At 40.2% G+C, this 21331-nt stretch overlaps 1 protein-coding gene across 1 annotated transcript; it reads right to left on the reverse strand.

Annotated features, from left to right (window-relative positions):
* Positions 1-442: 442 nt before the first annotated feature.
* On the reverse strand, positions 443-18596 carry LOC116390890 (HHIP-like protein 1). Its single transcript, XM_031861015.1, has 14 exons — positions 17526-18596; positions 11259-11523; positions 10420-10699; positions 10178-10303; positions 9319-9462; positions 6354-6466; positions 5934-6074; positions 5632-5706; positions 5227-5353; positions 4912-5057; positions 4273-4354; positions 3846-3928; positions 3176-3553; positions 443-1206 (listed from the first exon to the last, which is right to left on the reverse strand). Exons 1-14 carry the CDS (start codon positions 17817-17819, stop codon positions 443-445), a joined length of 3018 nt encoding a protein of 1005 aa, XP_031716875.1. The 5' UTR covers positions 17820-18596.
* Positions 18597-21331: the final 2735 nt, after the last annotated feature.

The following is a 21331-nucleotide window of genomic DNA, read 5'->3' on the forward strand; positions in this document are numbered from 1 at the left end:
AGTAATTCTGACAGCTTGACCGAGTTGCAGCTGGGGGCGGGGCTTATATTGTATTTTGTGCTTGCTTAGATTTGCCAAAACAGTGGACTGAGTGACGTTTGGAGAAACTCTCAAGATCTATGCTCCTCAGGAATGTGTAAATAAATCCCAAAAACAGAATGTATTTAAGGTGATATATATATGGAAATTCTTTTTGCATTTGGCTGCAGGCGGGAAATGACAAATGAAACATCAATATGAAAACTGGAAAACATGGAAAAATAGAATTCATAGAAATTTCAGCAAACTGACGTCACAAACATTAATCAGCAGTATGTAACAACCTTTTATGCCTTCTTCAAATTCTCTCGTTCTATCTTTCATTCTTTCACTTTCTGTATGTGATACATCCATTTATCCTTCCACTGTCTCCTCTCTTCTTTCCTTTACTTTTCACTCCGCGCTATCCGCAGATCACTCCTACATCTTCCCTATGTGAGCAGTTGTGTTTCCCCACCCTGGATCTCTTGCACTCCAGCAGTGATCTCTCCCCGCCCTCACACTCCACATCATCCAACAGGATCCTGACGCTGCGGTCTGCCTCCCCCAGCGCAGCCCTCTTCATCACCGCCAACGCCGTTGTGAAGCCAAGCTGTCGACACACTACAGTACCTGCTTTGCTGTTGAAAAGGTCATCGCACACTGTCCCCCACTCACCACGGATAAATATCTCCACTCTACCTCTATCTGATAAACCATCGACGCTTACCACTCGCACCGAGCCAACCCGCAGCCTTCTTCCTCCTCTTCCTCTGTTGTGGCCGCGACCTCTTCCTTGAGGCCTCTTATATACTTGGTTTCCCTCCCCGGCGCTTTCCAGCTTCTCTCCATGCCACAGCCGGACTTCCTGTGATTTGGGCAGCGTTGTGTTGATAGGTGGTCTCTGGGGCTTGTAGCCTGATGTCGTGGGTTTCTGGCTCCAATATGGCGCTCGTGGAGTGGTCAACGCTTCAGGATGCTCGGAGTATCGTGCAGAGGTCTGAGCCGTCTGGGGTAGTTTAAGGGATGTTGTGTGTGGAGAACGAGGAGGTGGTGGTGAGGTCAAAGGTTGGGAGGTGGTAAAAGGGGTGTACTGAAAGGGTCTCCAGTGTCTCCTGGTTGGAAGTGTGGTGATTGGGATTTGAGCAATCCTAGAGAAGGCTGCAGTCATGACGGTTGTGCGATAACCTGATGGAGAGACAGAATCACTCTCTTTATATGTAGTTGAACAATGTGCTGAAGAAGTTTTTCTTTAAAGTAATATTTTGGCATTTTTGGAAATGCACTTATTTGCTTTCTTGTTGAGTGTCAGATGAGTAGATTGATACCACTATGATAAAAAACACAAATATTTGTTCTCACACATTTTCCACACAGTTTTTTATAAGTAAACAAATGAGATATAAAGTGTGAATTCGTGGACAGAGCCAGACTTGCCATTTCCGATTGAGGGGTATCAATCTTCTCATGTATAACTGAAAGAAAGCGAATAAACACATTTCCAAACATGTCTCTCTAACCTTTAAATTGCTCATTTGAGGTCGCGTATTTAAAAAAGCTGTGATTTCACTAAAGCCATTTAAAGCAACGTTATCCTTGAAGATAGGCAAGGAAAGACATAAACACAGACACACAAAGATGAATGTCCAAACTGAAGCTGATGCAGAACCATTTATTCAAAATAAATAATGCCAGATTACCCGATTTAAATTAAAGTAATACCCAAAACATAAATAAGCACCATTTATCCTGCTTTAGACTCTTGTACCAGCCAAAGAATATCATTTAAGCAGGAATTAAAGTCGCAACAACAGCTAATTTCCCTGTACCTGAGTTTGACCTGTGTGAAAGGCTCATGCTGCATTTACATGGAATCAGGTTGACGGCAGACAGACAACACCCTCTAAACAGCACGGGAAAAACAAACCAACACCTCACCTAATTTCACTGTCCTGCTCTCGTCCACTAACATGATATTCGGTTTCCCATCCACCTGATTCCATGTGAATGCAGCATTATTCTCACCCTCTACCTCCGCAAAGGCAAACATGTCTTTAATTTGCTTTCGGTCAATAAGCAGAACATAAGCAAAAGTTGAGACATTGGAACACTGCTGTACTTTATACAAGTTTCTAACAACCTGCAATTGTATTAGCATTTAATAAAGTAAATACTAAACTAAGGAAATAAAGAAATAGTTTTTTTTCCCTTTAAAGTGCAAAGACTGATAAGAAGCATAAGCAAAAAAAGTAAATCGGATCGAAGAATTTACTATTGGGTTAACGTATCCTCTCGGTTATGCGGGTTGTATACAAATTACAGTTCATCATTTTTAGTATGTATAAGGACAAGCAGTGGATGAGAACAGCCTGATTGGCTGCATATTGATTTATGGACTCTCAGAAGTGGTAAATATAATTATTAGCAATAAAACATCATCAAGAGTTAGTATTTTTTGCGCCACAAAGAAAAGATCATAAATAATTCAAAATAAATATATTAACGTCCCATTTTTCCAAATAGGCCCTCCTGACTTTTACTGTAGTTAATTTATCTCCTCGCTTTTTAGCATCTGTTTAATCATCTTTTTCTTTTTTCACTATGCCACAAAATACCTGATCTCTAACAGACAAGCTGTGATTTTGGTAGTTTTTGCTGTTCATGTTCTTGCTTATGCAGTGAAACTAATAAGGAAGTATGAATACATAATGCTTTAATAGCCAGAAGTGAGTATATTACAGTTACAGTAATTTACAGTTAACCAACTTTGACTTAGCTGCCAAACTATTTATATTCATATTTTTAATTCATATAAACCCTACAGCAATTATTTGCAACTGTAATTTATAGTTTTCTAATTTTAAAGTGGTTTGATTTCATCAAAGAGGAAAATTCTATTAATCATCCAAGGAAAGTAAATTGCACAAATGTTAATTTAGCTATTAGCATGTTAAAATGTAAAGCAAAAACAGAGCGCAAAGGAAGAAACCACTTGCTTTGATGCTGCTTGCTTCTCCCTGCAACAAGGTGTGCACTAGTGTACTGTTGGCTTTAATGTTAGTAGTGACAGTTGACTTAGTGGTTGTGTAAATAGTGGATCTAGTGGTTGAATAATCAGTGGAGCTGGCTTGGTAAACAGATGCACCAGTAGGCCTACCAGTGGGTGAGGTTGTGGCGGGGGTTGTTGCCATGGTCATCTGGTCAGTTGTTGGTATGGTTGGCGGTTTTATTGTTGTTGCTGAGGTTGTTTTTATTGTTGTTGTTGCTTTTAAGGTTGGTGTTGTTGGTGGTGGTGAAGTTTTTCTCATTGTTGTTTTTCTTGTTGTCTGTAATGTTGTTTTTCTTGTTGTTGTTGTTGTTGTTGTTGCTGTTGCTGTTGTGGACGGTTGTGGCATTTTTCTTAATGTTTTTCTTGTTGGCATTGGTGGCTTTATTATTATTATGGGTGATTTTCTTCTTGGTGGTGTTTTTGTTGTTGTTCTTGTGGTTGTCGTGGGTACAGGTGTGGTGGTCGGTTTCTTGTTGATTACAAACTCTGCAAACAAGAAAGACATTTTGATCAGTAACCCCATAGAGACTTTGATACGTATGTAAATATGTATTAACTAAATGTTGCAAATTGACAAGATTATGAGACTAATTGACATTATTATTTTTTGCATTCAACAGATAACGTTCTCACAAGGTTTTTGGTAGAGTGCACGTGGCCAAGAGTCTAATGTTATTATAAAGAACAACAAAATAAAATGAGAAAACACAAACATGAGTGTAACAGAAGGTAACCAGGATGTTTAAATGAAAGAAACATTATTTTAGGGTTTGCTAACCTTCTTTGGGGTAGAAGTGAATCAGTTTTCCCTTAATCTTAACAGGTGAAGGCTTGACGCTGCACTTTCCTGGTGCTGCTCGTCTGTGTGGTCAGGAGAGAAACAATAAGCAACCCATTACATGCTTTTTTAGTTCTGTAGCTTCTGTAGAAGTAATTCTACTGTATTCTAAGATCCGCTATTATACTTTAACTAGAGCTAGACAGGTGGTGGGGCTGATACTTTCAGCAGCTCTTTTTTCAAAATCAAAAAGTCCTGCTCACTTCAAATCTTGGTCACAGTTCTTTAATAACCAAATTTAGAAAGCTTAGAGACACACAGCTGGCAAGAAAAATGAGAGAAACTAAAAACCTCGACACCACACACCCCTTTAGGTATGATGAAAGTGTATGTGTTGCTGCAGTGATGTTTTGTAACGGTTAGCTACCTGGAAGGGTCCACTATTTTGTAGACGACTCCTGCTCTTGCTGTGGCACTCGGGGCTCCGGTGGCTAAGAAATACAGTTCTCCTGGAAAGATGGAAAGAAGAAAGGAAGATAGAGAGTCAAGCAGACAGAGACAGCAAGAAAGAAAGAGAGGGAAGGTAAAAAGATGGTGGACAGCAGGGAGAAAGAAAGGAGGGACGGGGGTATTTACAAATAGTGTGGATGAGAGAAAGAGGGAGAAAGAGGGAGAAAATGTCAAAATAAAGGATATAGAAAGTAAAGAAAGAGGAAATAAACCACATAACAAACTCAAAATTAGTGTTACGGCAAGAAATAGGATTTGGACTTTACTTGAACTGTTCAACTTCCTCCCCCAGTCACTTTCAGAGGAAGGGAAGAGTGTGCAACACTCCCTCGTAAATCAGCAGTCTGTTTAATTCAAACCAGATTGAAGGTCAAACTGACCCCTGTACTGGGTGCTTTTGGATGTAATTTAATATTGTCAACAATTCCACAAGTCAAGAAATTACACTTTAATAAGGAAACAAACCCCTTAACTAACCATATCATTCAACTTTACATAACGTTTAGACATGTGTAGTTCACAATGACTGTTTGTTTGCATGTTGTTAGGTTCTCACCAGCTTCATCCTCAGCAAAAGAGATGATGTATTTAAAGTAACTGTTGATGAGTTTGGGGAATCTGCAGGTCTGGTCTCTTCCCATGCAGATCTCATTGTACTGCCATTCACCTGAAGTGACATTCTCCTTCAGAGACATCAGACGCCTAAACAGAAACAACAGCACATAAACACAAATAGCACAATATAAAAGTGCAGCTTTTATTGAAAGTGTTTGGGTTTCTCCAGCCACACTTACTGTAATGATTAATGTTGCAGTGGCTTCTCTAAAAATGTACAAAATGTCCGGCTAAATAATAACGCAGAATCACTAACCCACTCATGAAATCCCCAAAGATGTAGAGTCCATTGAGGTTGGGCATCTGACAGCCTCTGTAAATGTATCCTCCTGTCACTGATTTGCCCAGCTTGTGGGGGTAAGCAAAGATAGGCAAGATGTCATCTAGACAGAGACATAGAACAACACATCGGTTTATCATCATAACAACTATAGCGACATTCTGCACACTGAAAAGGACCAAGGATAAATATAGTGTATATGGAAAGTCACTCAAGCCCACAAACTTAAAAAATATTTGGCTAAAATGGGCCCTCGCAGCTTTTAACAGTGACAATACATATACTCAAAGAAAACATGTAATCATTCTCAGTAGGCTAGTGTCAATTGTAAAAAGTGAAAGTAAATAAAGTGAGCTTCAGCAGCGTAGAAAGTGTCCTCACCGAGCGAGGAGTTGTGACAGAGTTTGCGATCGTAGCAGCTGAAGCCTTCTTTGGCCCGCCATCCATAGTTGCCTCCTTTAAACATATATTGACAAAGTTAGAGCAACTTCTCAGTGAAAGAGTTATTGTACCATTTTATCTAAATTGAATTTTTTCGCAATGCAGTAAATATACTCTAAAATAACTGCTAGACTCACAGAAATCTGTTTGGCTGTGATTTAGATGTTTCTACATAATCAGCTCCCAATCACCTTAAATCTCTCTCTAAAGTAAAACGTGGCATCAAACTACAATCATCACACCTTTAACAATGAGGTCCACTTCCTCATATTTGTTCTGGCCTACGTCACCACAAAACATCCTGCCTCCGCCGCGGCCTGTCGCGGGGTCACCTCGGTCAATGGAGCAACGCCACATGTTTCGAACTCCGTAGGCGTAAATCTCTGTACAGAAAGAAGAAAAGACATTTACATGTTGACACAAATAAGTGTTAAGAATAACTATATAGAAATAGCCAATCTTCATGCTGATGGTCTTCTTTACTCACGTAGGTCATATAGAGGCATCGTTATTAATTCAATTGAGACTTTTTTACAACCATGGAGTTCCTCACAGTAACTTTGATGTTTACAATTGTGACATTCTTCTTAAATGTTCACTTCATCTTAAAAGTGACCCGATATAATTGCCTTATTCCAGAGGTAACAGTTTAAGGGATTTACCAGGTCGAGCCTCCTTCTCCCTCAGGAATGGGTTGTCTGAGGGGATGCTGTACGGGAAGCCATCGTCATTGTTATCAATGTCAACACGCAGCACCTTGCCAAGGAGTGTTGACCTATCAGACAGTAGATGAGAGAGTAGATGAGAGAGGCAGAAAGAGTCAGAGAGGCTTCAAGACCGAGGGGACCGAGCGGCTGATTGAGTGCTCCTTTAAGGTGGATACTAAAAGAAGTTGACCTGAAACTTTTTATTTTTTCACCTTTGATCTTAGGCTGTCCCATCAAACTATTTTTCTACTTGTTTCAAAAAACCTCATCTTCCTCTGCATTGAACTTTGATCTTTTATTTTTCATTTATCTTTCCCATCTTCTTTCTTCCTTATACCCATGTCTTCCTCTCCATCCAACATCCTGTCAGTGGTTAGTGTCCTTCAAATCTATCCCTCTCTCCATCTTTTTGTTTCCCTCTTCCCCTCTCATTCCCTCTGCACCTTTCTCCTCCCTATGCCCTGGTCGCTCTCTCCTTATAGCCCAGATTACTCATTCCAATCCCTCCTCTCTCTATCTCTCTCTCTCTCTCGCTCCTCCACATACCAGTGTGTGGTGGTGCAATTTGTAGAGTCAATATTAGACTTGGCAGGCTGCATCCTCCCTCATTACAGTTAATACAACCTGTCAACAAAACCCCTCAGAAACAGCTAAGCGGCTAAACTATAAATGTCGGGAGAAAAGCTGTCAGTGTCTCAAATAAACCTTGCTTACTGTTTCGTAAACTATGTCATTAACCTGCTTCTGATAGAATGCTGATAATAATGTAGTATTTGTCAGCTCACGAGTATACAGTGTAACTACTATATGCATGGCACTTTTGGATTATTTTCCGATGTGAATACTGCAAATGAGCAGTAATAGCCCTTCCTACCTTGTTGTCCGTCGGCTGTAATTAACATTTAAGCCGCTAAGAGTTGATCAAATGAGAATAAAGAATGACAGTTGTAGCTCACAGCTGAATGAAGGGCAAACCTTCACTACAGGGAAAAAGCCCCACACATAATAGCTTCCACATATACAGTATGTCCACATACGTGAAAATACAGACACAAACACATATTGCCTTAAGATACAGCTAGCCTATCTATCAAGTTAATTAAATTAATTATACTGCAAAGGTCATGTGGTTGGAGAGGAGAGTAATGTTTACCAACACAGTAAAAGACACATAATGTCCGGGAGTCCCTTTAATGAAAGCCCCTTTTATAAACTATATGTAAACTGCTCTCGGCATAAACACACCATGCTCCAACTCACACTGACATCTGTGGACTGCCACCAGATGCTGATGTGGTTAATATTTTTTTTAAATTTTTCATCACTAAAATCCCGAAAAGAAGAATGGACATACAATATGAAGTGATACATTCAGTCCACCATGACTCCAAATATGCAGTCTATTAATGGCTCCTTCTATCCCTCCTGGTCTCCGGATAGTTCTTTCCCTCTGCTGCTGCTGTGATTCTTGGTCAAGGGCTTATAGCGAGCAAGGCCTTCAACAATGTAATGAGCAGAGAACAGGCCTTTGCAGTTGACTAACATTGGTGCCTAAGAAATATGCCTGTTTTTAAAGAAAAAGCACTCAACTATCTCCACCATAGTTGTTATTTTTTGTAAAGACAGTGGCAATCTATAACAAAATGATATGCTGAATCTACATAAATTGTACAAATATTTCTTTATTTTCTTTCATATTTTTGTCATATACAGCTATGCAATGATGATTGCTGGGTAATATATATATTGATGTTGTCAACTCTCTAATTGATCATGTGACAATATGTATGGTAGCTAATCCTGAAAGCATTCTCTAGTCTACTCTCCCTAAGTAACTCATTTGACAGTATAATCCAACACATTTTTAGTCAAATATATAAACGCATGATGGTGTGTGTGTGTGCGTGTGTGTGTGCGTGTGTGTGTGTATGGGTGTGTGTGCGTACGTGTGTGTGTGTGTGTGTGTGTGTGTGTGTGTATGAGCGTGTGCTTCATAACAAGCAACCAGCGTGCAATAGGACCCGTTTAAATAGCGTTCCCTGGGGCCCGTTTTAACTATTTTACTCCACTCTCTTTGGTGACATGCTTACATTCGGCCCTGTTAATGCAATTACACATTCCCTTCCAAAGGTCTTCAGCACTCCTCATTTTAATGAAACATAATTGAGATATTCACAATAAACCCTCTAGAATGTAAAATAACTTATTTATTGCAATCCTAATTGCCTGGCATGTATCAAGGATACTTTTTTAATGATAACTTTTGAACACAAATGACTCATTTGTACCGTATAATTGTCATTATGTGAGCAGGTTCCCAGCCCAGCAAGATCCTCAGTTTACGGGAATTTTCATGAGAGGAAGATAACCTGCCTTCAAAAAGTTTATAGACTATAAGACTATAAAAAAAACTATAATTTATAGTTCAACAGAGCAATTTGAGAGTCTGCACAGTTCTGATGTCTATCTTCTCCATAATTTGGATCCTTTTCATTAAATTTAACTGGAATTTAATGATTTGGAACTCCTTTTTGGCAGAACTGGCTGGTTCTAACCAGACTTTAGGTATTTTTTAATACATGTTTATATGTAGCCAACATCTAACAACGTCAAGGTGTCTGCCAACATTTTAACAACCTCCGAGGAATCAAAATGATAAGGATCTATGTTACTTTCGTTTATAATTTTAAATTACAGACAAGACGGAAGCTTTTGCTCGGAGAATTGTTTGTCCAAACAATTACCGGTCAAACTTTTCCTGAGCTCAAGTCGTACATGTGCAGCTCGTTCTCAGGTTTGCTGCTGTAACCTGAAAATGTATTTTGTTACAACAACACTGCTACGTGAGGAATATAATGTGAGGTGTTGGAAAAATACTAAAGTCATAATCAAGCACCTTAATTTGTTAAATTGTACTTACTTGTTCTGTGAGTTGCCAAACTTTCCAAATGGGTCCCCCGCTCGGCCACCATCACCAATGAAGATGTACAAGTACCCGTCATGGCCAAATAGAAGCTGTCCTCCATTGTGATTGGATGCCGGCTCTACCACCTCAAGAATGGTCCTAAACCAAGAAGTACATAAGAACCAGAACTTAAAGATATTCCATTGCATCTAAACGTTTATTGACACATATTATCTTAAGTAGAATTACCACCTTGCAATTGTATGTCTCCACCAAACAGTCAAGTTGTAGTTTACATACAAGTCCGTCCAATATGTCATCACCTTATCATTTGAGTGAAGGGTGGAATTACAACTTCAGGGTCCGTCATGTGAAGCCATGGGGACCAAAAAAGACTTTTTCCCACAGACTTACGTATATTGAGAGAGTCTTTTTTAACTCACAGATAATTTTTTATCCCTAAGTTTTAGTTTTAAGGTAAATCAAGTGTCAACTACGAACACATGAATGGCCCTTATTTAACTCATTATGTCCTAAAAGTTGTAAATGCATTAATATCCAAATCCAGAGTTATTTTCCTTCCTCCGTTTATCTGAATGAGCCTGAAAACGAGGCTGAGAGGCGGGGTTAAAGGTACCAGTACTTGCTCTATGAGCCCCATCATGCGTATCGCCAGAGGATGAGGGTAATTTCCTGTGAATTCTGTACTCAAAAGTCGAACTTTCTTTGATTCATGCGTCACTGAGCAACTTTCATAGGAATGACCGGGGCACCGCCTCTTAAGCTGTATCCACTTCTATTTATACATTCATGCGGAGGCATAGGTCTCTTTGTTTCCACTTGTGTTTCTCTGAGTGTGAACTTCTCTCATCACCTCTCAGAGGAGTGGTCTAGTTGGTTGTCATCATGTGTTAGCAGTGCGAACTCGCTGATACGTATCCTCTCCTCCTTCTTGACAGACACAGAGTAGTACACATAGGCTTTTCTGACCGTGGTGATCCTATGCACAGGAAAGAAGCAGAAGAACACTTCACACATGGGCACAGTGACCTTTTCCATTGAGAATCATGCAAATATTTAGTTTCAACGTCTCTACATAATAACGAAAGTGTGAACCTTGGGTGTAGGGCTATGCAGAGGAACCCCCTCTCGTCTCCAGACCACGGCGATGTGAGGACGGCTCGGGTGAGGTTGAGGAAAGGACGGTCGATCCTGGAGCCGTTGGCCAGATAGACCCATACATAACCCAGCTGCTCTGCCACAAAGAATCGATGAGTCCCGTCATTTGCGTGGATCATGGCCACTGGGTTACGGAGCCCGTTGGCCACCTCCTGCAAGCACAGCTCCAGACATCCTTTGGGATCCTCACGTACCAAGCCCAGTTTAGAGTTTAGCTCTGGGGACAGAAAAGAGGATACAGGAGATGAGAAAAGAAGACAGCAGCCAACATATATGATTAATTAATCATCATAAGCACACAAAAACAGAGAATGGGTTGAGGATTTGTGTTCAAGTTTACGTGTGTCTGAGACTCAATTAGTACAGCTTCCTTTCTCTAGGTTTCTTAAGATTAGCATCAGCAAGTACAACCTACTACAACACTATTTTCTCCACCTTGGACTTTCAATTGATATACATGTCATAATCAAATGTTTCAATCACGGATCTGTTTTTGACATTATGTCTTAAAAATCATGTTTTTTTTCCATACAGTCAACCTTATGTTCAGACTAGTAAGGAGTGGCAATGTCTCCTCCTAAATCATAACTAGATTGTTAGCGCAAGTTCAGGTTCTTGCCATCGAGAATTAAGACATTCATCTTTGGCAGTCTATGACAACCTGTTTGTTCATGTTGGCTATTTACGTAAGTAGAAGTGATAAAATAAGTTTAATTCAATGGGTGTCCGTGCCAGCTGCTGAGCATAAACATCTGTCCCACATGTGTACACCATACCTGAATTGGTCAATACATTAGGATAGCAGTACTGTTTGTCCTTCAGTTCCAGAAAATTGCAGAACCTTCTGCGATCTTCTTCTAAAGTTGCAGTCAGGTTTGCAAACTGCTGCGGGTTCCCCGAGTCCTCCAAGAGGAGGCTGAGCGTGTACCGACACTGCTGCCAGTAGTCGAAGCAGTAATCACCGCACAGTCCAGGCAGCATGCGCATGGGTGTGTTTGCATCTTCAGCATCGTACAGGTGGGCGGCGTATGGAGAGCACTCCTGCAAAAGGAAAGATGATTTAACAACAGAAGAAACTTCACTCACGATTAAAGTTACAAAGAAGCCATCGTCATTGTGTGTAGATTTATATTTCTGCTTCACGGAGATCTCCATCAGTGTATATACGTATTAAGCCTTCTTTAAGCCGATGTGTTCATCTCAGAGGTAAAGTTAAGGACATGTATGGATCACATAAATACACGATGAGTGCACTTATTCCACTGCAGCTCCTTACCGCCTCACTATGACTGGTCAAGCCTGGGTTATATAGAGGCTGTCTGAGAGTGCAGCCTGGTATAAATGGATCCCAAGAAGGTCCAGTCAGTTATTAAGTCACAACCACACTGTCCACACCCAGAATGGTGAGCTGCAGGCACAGGCAGGCACAACAACCAAACCATGGTGTGGTTGACTGGTGCTCTTTCACTCAGTGCCGGATCATCACCAGGAAAATGAGAACCAAGGCACAAAAAGCAACGCATCACTCGTAAAAGAACACAAATAAACACAACCAACTGACTAGATGGTCAACTGATCCAACACTTCCGATTAAGTGCAGTATCTGTCATGTGTTGTGTGCCTACTGCTCAGAGATGAGTTCACTTTTCCAAAGAACATTTTGGCATTTAGAGAAAAAAAAAGTAACTGGATGCAAAAAGTTTAAATAATTCAGCACACATCAGAAGAACTTAGGCAAACTCTTATTAACAGTCTGCATAGCCCTGGTACGCCTTGAAAGCAAATGGGCTGTTGTCTCTTATTTCCCAAAGATGGAAAGTTTCTGTTGCTTTGTTTCACAGTCGCTTAGCCTGTACTTTACTTCACATTACTGCTGTTGTTGTTCGAAACAACTTTGTAGGTGGAGGATTTAGTCTCCAAAACATTTTTAAGATTATGTTACTGTGGACAAAAGTTGTGTTTCTTCTTCTGTTTTTCTTTTCACAACCACGTGTTGATAATCTGTTTTCCAATAATCTGCTGTAACTATAACAAACATGTTTCTAAGAAATCTGGGAAACATACACAATCACACAGCTGCAACAGAAAGTGCACAAATGAAAACTAAAATACACACACACACAAGAAACAAACTTTATGTGTACACTCTGTGTGTGTGCTTGTACCTGGATCTACTGCTTATAAATAATTGAAACTTTTATTTCTTAGTGCTTGTCAAGCTCAAAAATCCCCATATGACACATTATTAAATAGTGATATATTTGAGAGTAGGAAAAGGACTGAGTGCGTACTCGTGGGACTGAGTGTGTACGTATGTGCTTTAAGTTCATTACACATTTCTGTGTGTGACATGTGGCTGTGATGTGCTTTAGTACATGTTGTTATGTTTCTCTATTATTACCACTATGGAGGCAGTTATATGTTAAGACAATATGTCATGTATCATATCATGTGTGCAGCATTTGAGTCCAAGACAAATTTACTTTGGGGGACAATAATAGTATATCATATTATTCAATTCTTTAATTATTCCGATTCCGAATCCCTCCATTTCTGTGTACAGACCTGATTTCCAAAATTTGTATTGTGCAAGTGATTATTTATAAGGCCCCATAATAATTACTTCATGATAATATACTGGATAACAGATCAAATTTCTGTCCACTCCTGAGGTTTGATCTTCTCATATCATCCCAACGAAACAATGTTGAGAGAGTAACCACAGGACTCTTGTGTGTGGGCTCCTTGGATTAATTAACTGAACATATTTTGATGTGGCATTGTTTAATCCCTTTGGTTAAGCATTCATGTTTCTGCTTGTGTTTAACTTTGTCCTCAAGCAACTTCAGCTGCTGTTTCACCTCAATGGAACCCCTAAATATAATAAATAAATCCTTATTGACCAAAAAAGAGACAAAGAGAAGCTTAACAGAGAATCTTTGTTAAATAACATGAAAGTACATTGCTGGGCCGAGATCATAGCCTTCCTGGGAGAACCGGCGTTGCAGGGCAAAATAAAAGCTGTATTTAGTCTGAGCTGCTGATTCTGTTAATGAAAGCAGTTTTTGGGCCAAACTGGGATGTGGAGCAGATGGAAGCTAGATTTACTGACTGAATTTATAACTTCCTACACTTTGATATATCTTCTTTATCATACAGTAAGACACTGTATAGTAAAGAAGCAAGAGTCATGCAAATGTTTAACATAAAGATGTCTGGTCGTATTTATATTCAGGAAAATGTGAGACATATAAAGATAAAAGGTGCAGTACAGAGTAGCTCAATACGTTATGGATACATTGGTCAACAGTGTCTCTACTGTTCGACACACTGACATTGAAAAACCAGCCATTGTTCTGAGACAGTCTTATATCACAGGGTAGGATAAATGCATGTATAAGTACTAACAGCTGTTCCCTAACAATGCAGCCACTTCAAACTACTATAATTTGTGTTTACGAGCACAGTTCAGAATAAACAGAAATTCAAACTTGAGAAGAAAATAAGTCTTTCTTTCACTTTGCCTTCCTCACTCCACATACTGCAAGGAAACGTCCACACGGTGGTGTTATATTATATTTAGGGGGGAGAAGACAGATGGCTGGTAAATGGTTGAACCTGGACCTAGAATGGACCCCCGGATAGGGGGATTGAGATAAAGAGAAAAATTAAGAGACAAGTAACTTATCCTCAACTTTCCTTTTAAACTAGGACTGACCCAACTGGAGTCAGTTACTGGATTTGAATGCTCAGATGCCTCAGTCGTTGTGATCATCGGGAAGGAAAAGTAAAAAAAATGATTGTCGGATGCCGCGTGTCAGTGTGATTGAGATTTGTTGTGGTATGGTGCATTCACACCCTGTTTGGAAACTTGAACATCTGCAATTTTTTGCTGCTGTCACAGCAAGCTACACCGGCCGAGAGAACAGCCTAAAACTTGCACACACTGCAAGGGTGCATATTAAAAATGCAACAGGGGAAACAATTAAGTCAGTGTTCTGTTGTTCCGCTACGTGCTCACTATATGTCTTCAATTGGCCTCAGGATTTGTTATTTTATTCAATTTTAAATATTGAATTTACTCCTAAAATACAGTTATAACACCCACACACACACACACACCACAACACGTAATTCTAATACATCACTATACAATTTCACTGTTAAACTTCTCTCTGCCGTTTTGAAGTTTATTGATCTCCGTTTTCTCTGCCTGTTTTTCTGTTTCATCTATGCCTCACTCTATCTTTATCTTCCCTGCTTTTATCTCTGCCTCTCTTTCTTGCTTTCCCTCCTTTTCTCTCTCTGCCCCTCTCTTGCAGGAACTTGATATATCCTGTACCCCTGGCCAGAGGAGGAAATGGTTGTTTGTTTGGTCATTGTTTGGACTCTGGGATGATGACAATCTCCCTCTTGTCTCCCTGACACACACACACACACACACACACACACACACACACACACACACACACACACACACACACACACACACACACACACAGTCATTTCCCCTTTTATCTGTCTCTCTCGCTCCACTTGTCTATCTGCATGTCGGTCTGTCTCTTCACTGTCTCATTGATATCTGTGCCACGAAGCTCCTGCTGTGCAGCTGGAACAGAGGGCCTCAGTGTGGTGAGTTTACCCAGGATAAGGACCTTGGCAGTGGGGTCATTTGACCACCTCCAGACCATCTTTTACCTCAAACAACACAAAGTGAGTCTGAGTGGGGCTGCAAAGAAGGCTTTGAAAATCTAAACAAAAGTGTTTATGAAAATATAAACAATCACAGTTCAAAGAAAGAGCAGCCACACAGCTCATTGCTACAGTGCACTTTATTATAATATATATAATACTTTTTTACTGTAATATATTATAAGACTGAAATCGTAAAATATGGAAAAAGTTTGGTACCCAAATACTTGTGACTACCTTTGAGATGATTGCGATCATTTAAGAAATTAGTAAACTGTATGCCTTGTTACTAAATGTTGTAAGGAACCTCTCCCTCAGCTTTACATATTTACATTGTTCCGGTTGCTATATCGTACTCAAACTAGACTCACTGTGGGAAGTCGTACGTGAGCTGCAGTGCTGCCGTTACACACAGTCTGTATTGCTTGGAAACAACCACAGTGGCCTATAATTATCACAACGGTAGAAACCTATATTTTAGGAGTTCTGTCACTGTCTCAACATAGCATATGATGTAAAACTGCCAGGAAGACTTGCAGTTAAGTTTTTAGTAAGTTAAGTTTGTTTTGGCATGGATATCACAGATAATAGTGTTATAAACAGACTGAAAATGAAACTTTTATCTGAGGTATACGGGCCAGGACAAATTTGCACTGCATCTATCATTCAATGTGCAAACACCATCTGCACGGAGTTAGTGTCTGCAAAGTCAGCACCTAATTATGCAATCAGTATGTGGGATTGGCTTCAAGGCTCATTCTGCCAGTGAAGGAGAGGTGGGTCTGTCTAAGATTAGCGAGCTCAGAAAATAAATGAAAGTATAGTGTTGCTGATATGGAAATACTGATTTAATTTAGATCACATTCCCACATCTTAACAAAGACCACAATCCCACTCGGAGGGATTTGCAGTATTGTGATTCTTCTGCTTCACTGGTACAATGATCACTGTAACACTTAACTGAAGAAAGTTTTGTTTGGCTAAAGTACGAGTGATTGCTTTTAAAAGGAATGCAAGCACTCTAAAAGTAAGACGTTTTTGTGTTGTTATGCTAAGAAACTAACTTTTTTTAACTAATTCAGAGTGGTTTCCTTGCACAGAATGTGCATTCATAATTGATATTTCTATAGAATTAAGGATATTTCAGTCTCCAAACCACAACTTAGGGTAAAACAGAAAGACTGGATATGCTTGATTTTAGAAGCCAAAAACATTCAAATTCTTCCAGATCTTCTGATCATGTAGTTAAACCTATAACACGTAATTAGTGGGATTTCCAAAGAGTAAATGTGTTGCTAAATTGTGCTGTCATTCTGCTTCTGGAGTCTGGAGTTCCTCTAACTTATGTCTCTGTCTGCCTCTCGTGTGAGAGAAAATACTAAAAAAGGTTTTCTGGGAATCTGGAAGGGATGAAGCATATACTGTAGCTCTTTGTGGATTTACTGCATACATTGCCCACATGTGAAATTGTAAGCCAGTGAGTTCTTTCAGGTCGTTGTTTAACAATTTCATGTCCATCCTTTTGTGTAGTGCAACATTTTCTTATCGCATATCTGGCACTGTGTTTTGGCTAAAAATAATTTCTTCTGTGTTTAGTTGTAATGTTGAAATCAAATGCTGAGTTCATGTTCTTTATTCTAAACCAGAGTTGAAAAGGCTGCTTTATTGCACTATATTATTTGGCTTGTTTAGGTTCCCACAGCGCAATTACAAGCAAACCCATTAAAATGAACAATAGTTAAGACTGCGGTCAAGCTCTCCAAGCACGAGTAAGTGCCGGTTTACAGATGTCACCCTTCCCATGTAGCCAATAAACCAGATGTTAAGTCGGTACATCGCTGAGATCGGATTCTTACTGATGAACCACACATCAGTTTCCTTCAGAGTGTGTTTTCAGACGGGCTTTGTGTGGTTATTTGCTTCCCACTGAAATGTAAATGACATCATTGTAACCAAACCAGAGGAATAAACTAATTGAAACAAACTGCTCAAAAATGCACACTGTGCTATTCTTCAGGACATTGTGGTGTAATACCTTGGACACCAACACCCGGTTTCACGAGATGGGACTGCAAACATCCGCATTCTTAGAATTATATTTAGATTCACAAAATGTGGGACTGATATAGTCACTGCACATTGCTGGATTAATGTGGATTACACTGTGAAAATGACTTTAGAGACATGGTGTATGTTTCCAGTACAAAGGCATGGATTCAGTCACATACTCAAATGCAATTAATAACAAATAATATCCCTCCCTTGAACATCTGGATGCCCAGGAAGAGGAGAGGATGGACACATAATCACATATGATAATTATTTTTGAAATAATTGAATGTTTCGCTTACCTGGCAGAGGATGCTGCGTATGTAATGGGCGCACGCCATATAACCTGAATGGTCAAAGTTGTCCATGATGGTGTAGAACTTGACTGATATCTCATCATCTTTTTCCAGATCACAGCATCCAAACTTTGAATAGTCCTTACAGAAAGCCAGTGGCTGCCGCGGCTCAAACGGAGGCTTGTAGTCCAAACACTGGGGGTGACAGCACCCCCGCCAGGCCTGGAGGAGCAGCAGCAGGACAAGGAGAAGGAGGTGAGGGACAAGGACGTGCTGCAAGTTAAAGGTCTGTAGGGTCATGATGTGAATAATGCTGTCTGTCAGTTCAGGATATCGGCTCAAAGCAGCTTGGATGTGATGTGTCACTGTAATGTGTGAGAAGAGGGAAGCCTTGTTGTTGGACAATGCAAATGGGACATCTCCATCAACATCTGTCAAGCACAGGTGTGAGACTCAAAGTTAGCTTTTCTTAAAGTTTGGAGTATTGGATGTCTGGCATGATCTCTGCTGTTTCAGACAAAGCGTGTGAATGTGTGTATCAAACACACTGACTCAGCATCACACCTGCCTGCAAGTTGGCCAGAGACAGGCAAAGCGCTCAAAACCCAGACATCAAGCTTTTTTGGCAAGCTGCCCTCGAGATGTGTGTAAATAAGGTTTAAGTAAGGTCTAGCAGGTCCAGAGAATTCTTTTGATGGTTAGAAGATCTGCAGTGCAGCTGTCCGGGTGGTGTGTTGAGGTTGGCAGAACCAATGTCCCAAAGTCCTGATGACGTGGAGAGAGTCCTTGTTACTGTAGTAGTATTGGCATACCTGTGGATCACAACACAATTTCTTGAAAGAGTGTCCAAGTCTTCCAACGTCCATCACATGGTAATTTCTAAAAAGTAATTTTATGAATGCTCAGAAAAGCAGTCACATTGCTTAGAAGTATTCCAGCAGCGAAAAAAAATTTCAGTTGCCCCTTCAGCCGAAGTTTCTGCAAAAATATTTACTTCCAGCTTGAAGTCACTTAGAGAGTCTGGCTGTGTTTGCTCTGGACATGTGCTCACTTGCTGCAGCAGACATGAGCCGTATACATAGGGACTGCAGGAGAGAGTGGGAGAGAGGGCTTCTTTCATTCAGACACAGAGCCACGCTGCAGAACTTAGCCTAGATCCCTCCCTCCTCGCTTCTTTCCTCCTCCTCCTCTTTTCATTTGCTCTTTCACTCTCCGACAAAGACACGTGCATTCCTTCCCACAGCATGTGGTCTATATTGCCCTGAAGTTGCAACTTTCCACCTCTCCTCTCTCTCGGCTCTCCCCCCTTCAGCATTCCCAGACCTCCTCTCTGTCTCTCCCATTTCCAGACAGACTCACTGGTGTGTGTGTGTGTGTGTGTGTGTGCGTGTGTGTGTGTGGTCAGATGAATCAGGACGTGTGATGCAAGTAGAGACCAATGGATTCTACAGGCAAAAATCCAAATCTTTTGTTGAAGAACAAAGCCAACATTTGCATCTTAATATATTGCTTCTAGCTGCATTAACTTCCTCCTGAACCAGCACAGAAACCAGTCGAACAAATAAGTTAAAGCGCTGTATCAACTGATGTCCTGTTTCACATGGTTGTGCTCTTATAGGCCAGATTTGTATATTTTAATTTTGTCTAATGTGACTATAATCAATATTTGTTATTAACACTGGCGTAAATCAAAATCAGGTTTATTGACAAGTAGGGTTTTTTTTGGAGCATTGCAGTCACAAGACTGCTTGTTAACCATCTTAAATATGTAGAAACTTACAATAAAAATAAGTAAAATATATGTTTAAAAATGAAAAGCGCTTACAGTGTATAAAATGAAGAGGATGGAGTGTGCAAATTTAGTTTAAAGAATATGACATGTGGCCATCAAATAGCCATTTAATTCTTTTTTTCTGCTCATTTGTGTGGTTTTGACTGCTGAGGCAGCTTCTACAGTATCTGCATGTAAATGAAATTTCCTTTCATATCTTCTTAAAAACAGGTTCCAACTGAACCACGTCTTTTACAAAATGTTAATGAAATGTGAAATTCTATTGAGCATATTGTAGACTAAAGGATGAGCAGTGTGTGTACTTGCATTTGGTTTGTGTAGTGTGTGTGTGTGTGTGTGTGTGTGTGTGTAGGCATACTGCTACCATCTGTGTCTCATTATTGCCCAGCCACCTTTCAGATCAGAGAGTGACTCCCATCTGTCGGTCAGACACGTTATCACTCTGCACTCCTGAATAGAAACATAATCTACAGCCAGACGTTCCCTATTAAATAGATCGATGGGCACTTTATCACGTTGTGTAACTTCATGGTTCATCACAGGTCTAATAGATTAACATGACAAAGTGTTGATGAGTCGACACTTTTTGATCTCATCTGATTAGGATAATAGACAAATATACCAAAAACATCAGGTCTTTTGGTATTTCAACGCACAATGATGTTGTTTAAGTTCAAGTTGTTTAAGTTAATCACACATGGTATCTCAGAAAATGATCTTCCTGGTTCAAAATATCAGTATATCATAATTAACCACAGCTTTAATGAGTATCTAGATTTGTTGGGGCTTTACATCCAAAACTGAAAGTCTTCAAACTTATGAAGCCATGAGAGGATCAGATCTGCTGAGACTTGATCCGACTTGTGCCACGTAACAACTAAAAAGCGTTTCCTGCAAACAGTGTTTATACTTGTAAAATGTGCTAATCTTTAGAATGACTGAGTCAGTGATTCAGTCTGGACTGGAAAAGATGCATGCATGCACACACACACACACACACACACACACACACACACAAAAACACACACACACACAAACCCCAAGGCAACCAAGCACACTGACTCTCAGACTTTGTGTCTCTATCTTTGTTTTATTCTCCTACACACACACAAAGTTAGCAGTTGTTGCTGCAACTCTCGAGGTCATTCTCTGGTCAACCCAAGGACAGTTAGTTATGACACACTCACAAGTACACACTTTCATTGTCTCAGTACATAATCTAGTTGCAGTCTGTCACAACTATTAACCCTATTACGCCATTTGTATTATATTTGATACACAAGTTTCTGAGACCTCAACATCATCAACAAGAGCAACTTGAGACCATCTTTCAATGGGATCACACCAATGACCCCTTCTCTGCTTCCTACCCCCCTACTTTTAGCACCCTTCCCAACTTTGGACTACACCCATCTTCAAACTCGTAGTTGAGATTCATTTTGATCTCAACTACACACCTGTAACATTTCGTGATTGAACCTTGTTGTGATGCTATCATGTAAACAAAATCCTGCTACAGTAGGGTTCTCCACCACCACATTGTGCACTTGATGACTCACACACAGACCCTGAGGTGAAAACAATACCAGCCACACACTGTCGTGGCTTTACCTGACGAACCTGTCTGGCACCTCAACTTCCCTCTTGTGGATTATCAGTGTAATGCAGGAAGTAGAGGACCCTTACTTACCAAATACAAGACTGTTGCCCCCTTGTTGTGATTCCTCTTCAATGGCTTACCAAGCTAGTAATGTTGGTCTAAGAAGGGAAAGTTGACTGCACTGTTTTACCATCAAGACTGACCACCTCATCTCCTGCTGCAGTGTTTACTCGTGCACAGACTTCACTTTCCTCTCAGACAATCTGGCTGGTGAAGTGACAGTAAAACCAAAGTGCCATTTTGCCAAGAAAAACTGAGAATTAGAGAGCCAAGTTTACATCATTTACTCTTTCCTTCTCACACCATATATAGACATCTTTGTGCCTGACTGGTACAGCTATTCAATAAAAACAATGGTGT

The sequence above is a fragment of the Anarrhichthys ocellatus genome, unplaced genomic scaffold (assembly GCF_004355925.1).
Source record: "Anarrhichthys ocellatus isolate YVR2014 unplaced genomic scaffold, GSC_Weel_1.0 scaffold24, whole genome shotgun sequence".
In the NCBI taxonomy this organism is placed as follows: Eukaryota; Metazoa; Chordata; class Actinopteri; order Perciformes; family Anarhichadidae; genus Anarrhichthys; species Anarrhichthys ocellatus.

Excerpts from the sequence above, each read along its gene's own strand:
- LOC116390890 (XM_031861015.1), bottom strand. The coding sequence starts at position 17,819 with ATGACCCTACAGACCTTTAACTTGCAGCACGTCCTTGTCCCTCACCTC. Across the intron at positions 11,524-17,525 it reads TACGCAGCATCCTCTGCCAG|GAGTGCTCTCCATACGCCGC; the intron begins GTAAGCGAAACA and ends TTCCTTTTGCAG. Across the intron at positions 10,700-11,258 it reads TAATGTATTGACCAATTCAG|AGCTAAACTCTAAACTGGGC; the intron begins GTATGGTGTACA and ends TTCTGTCCCCAG.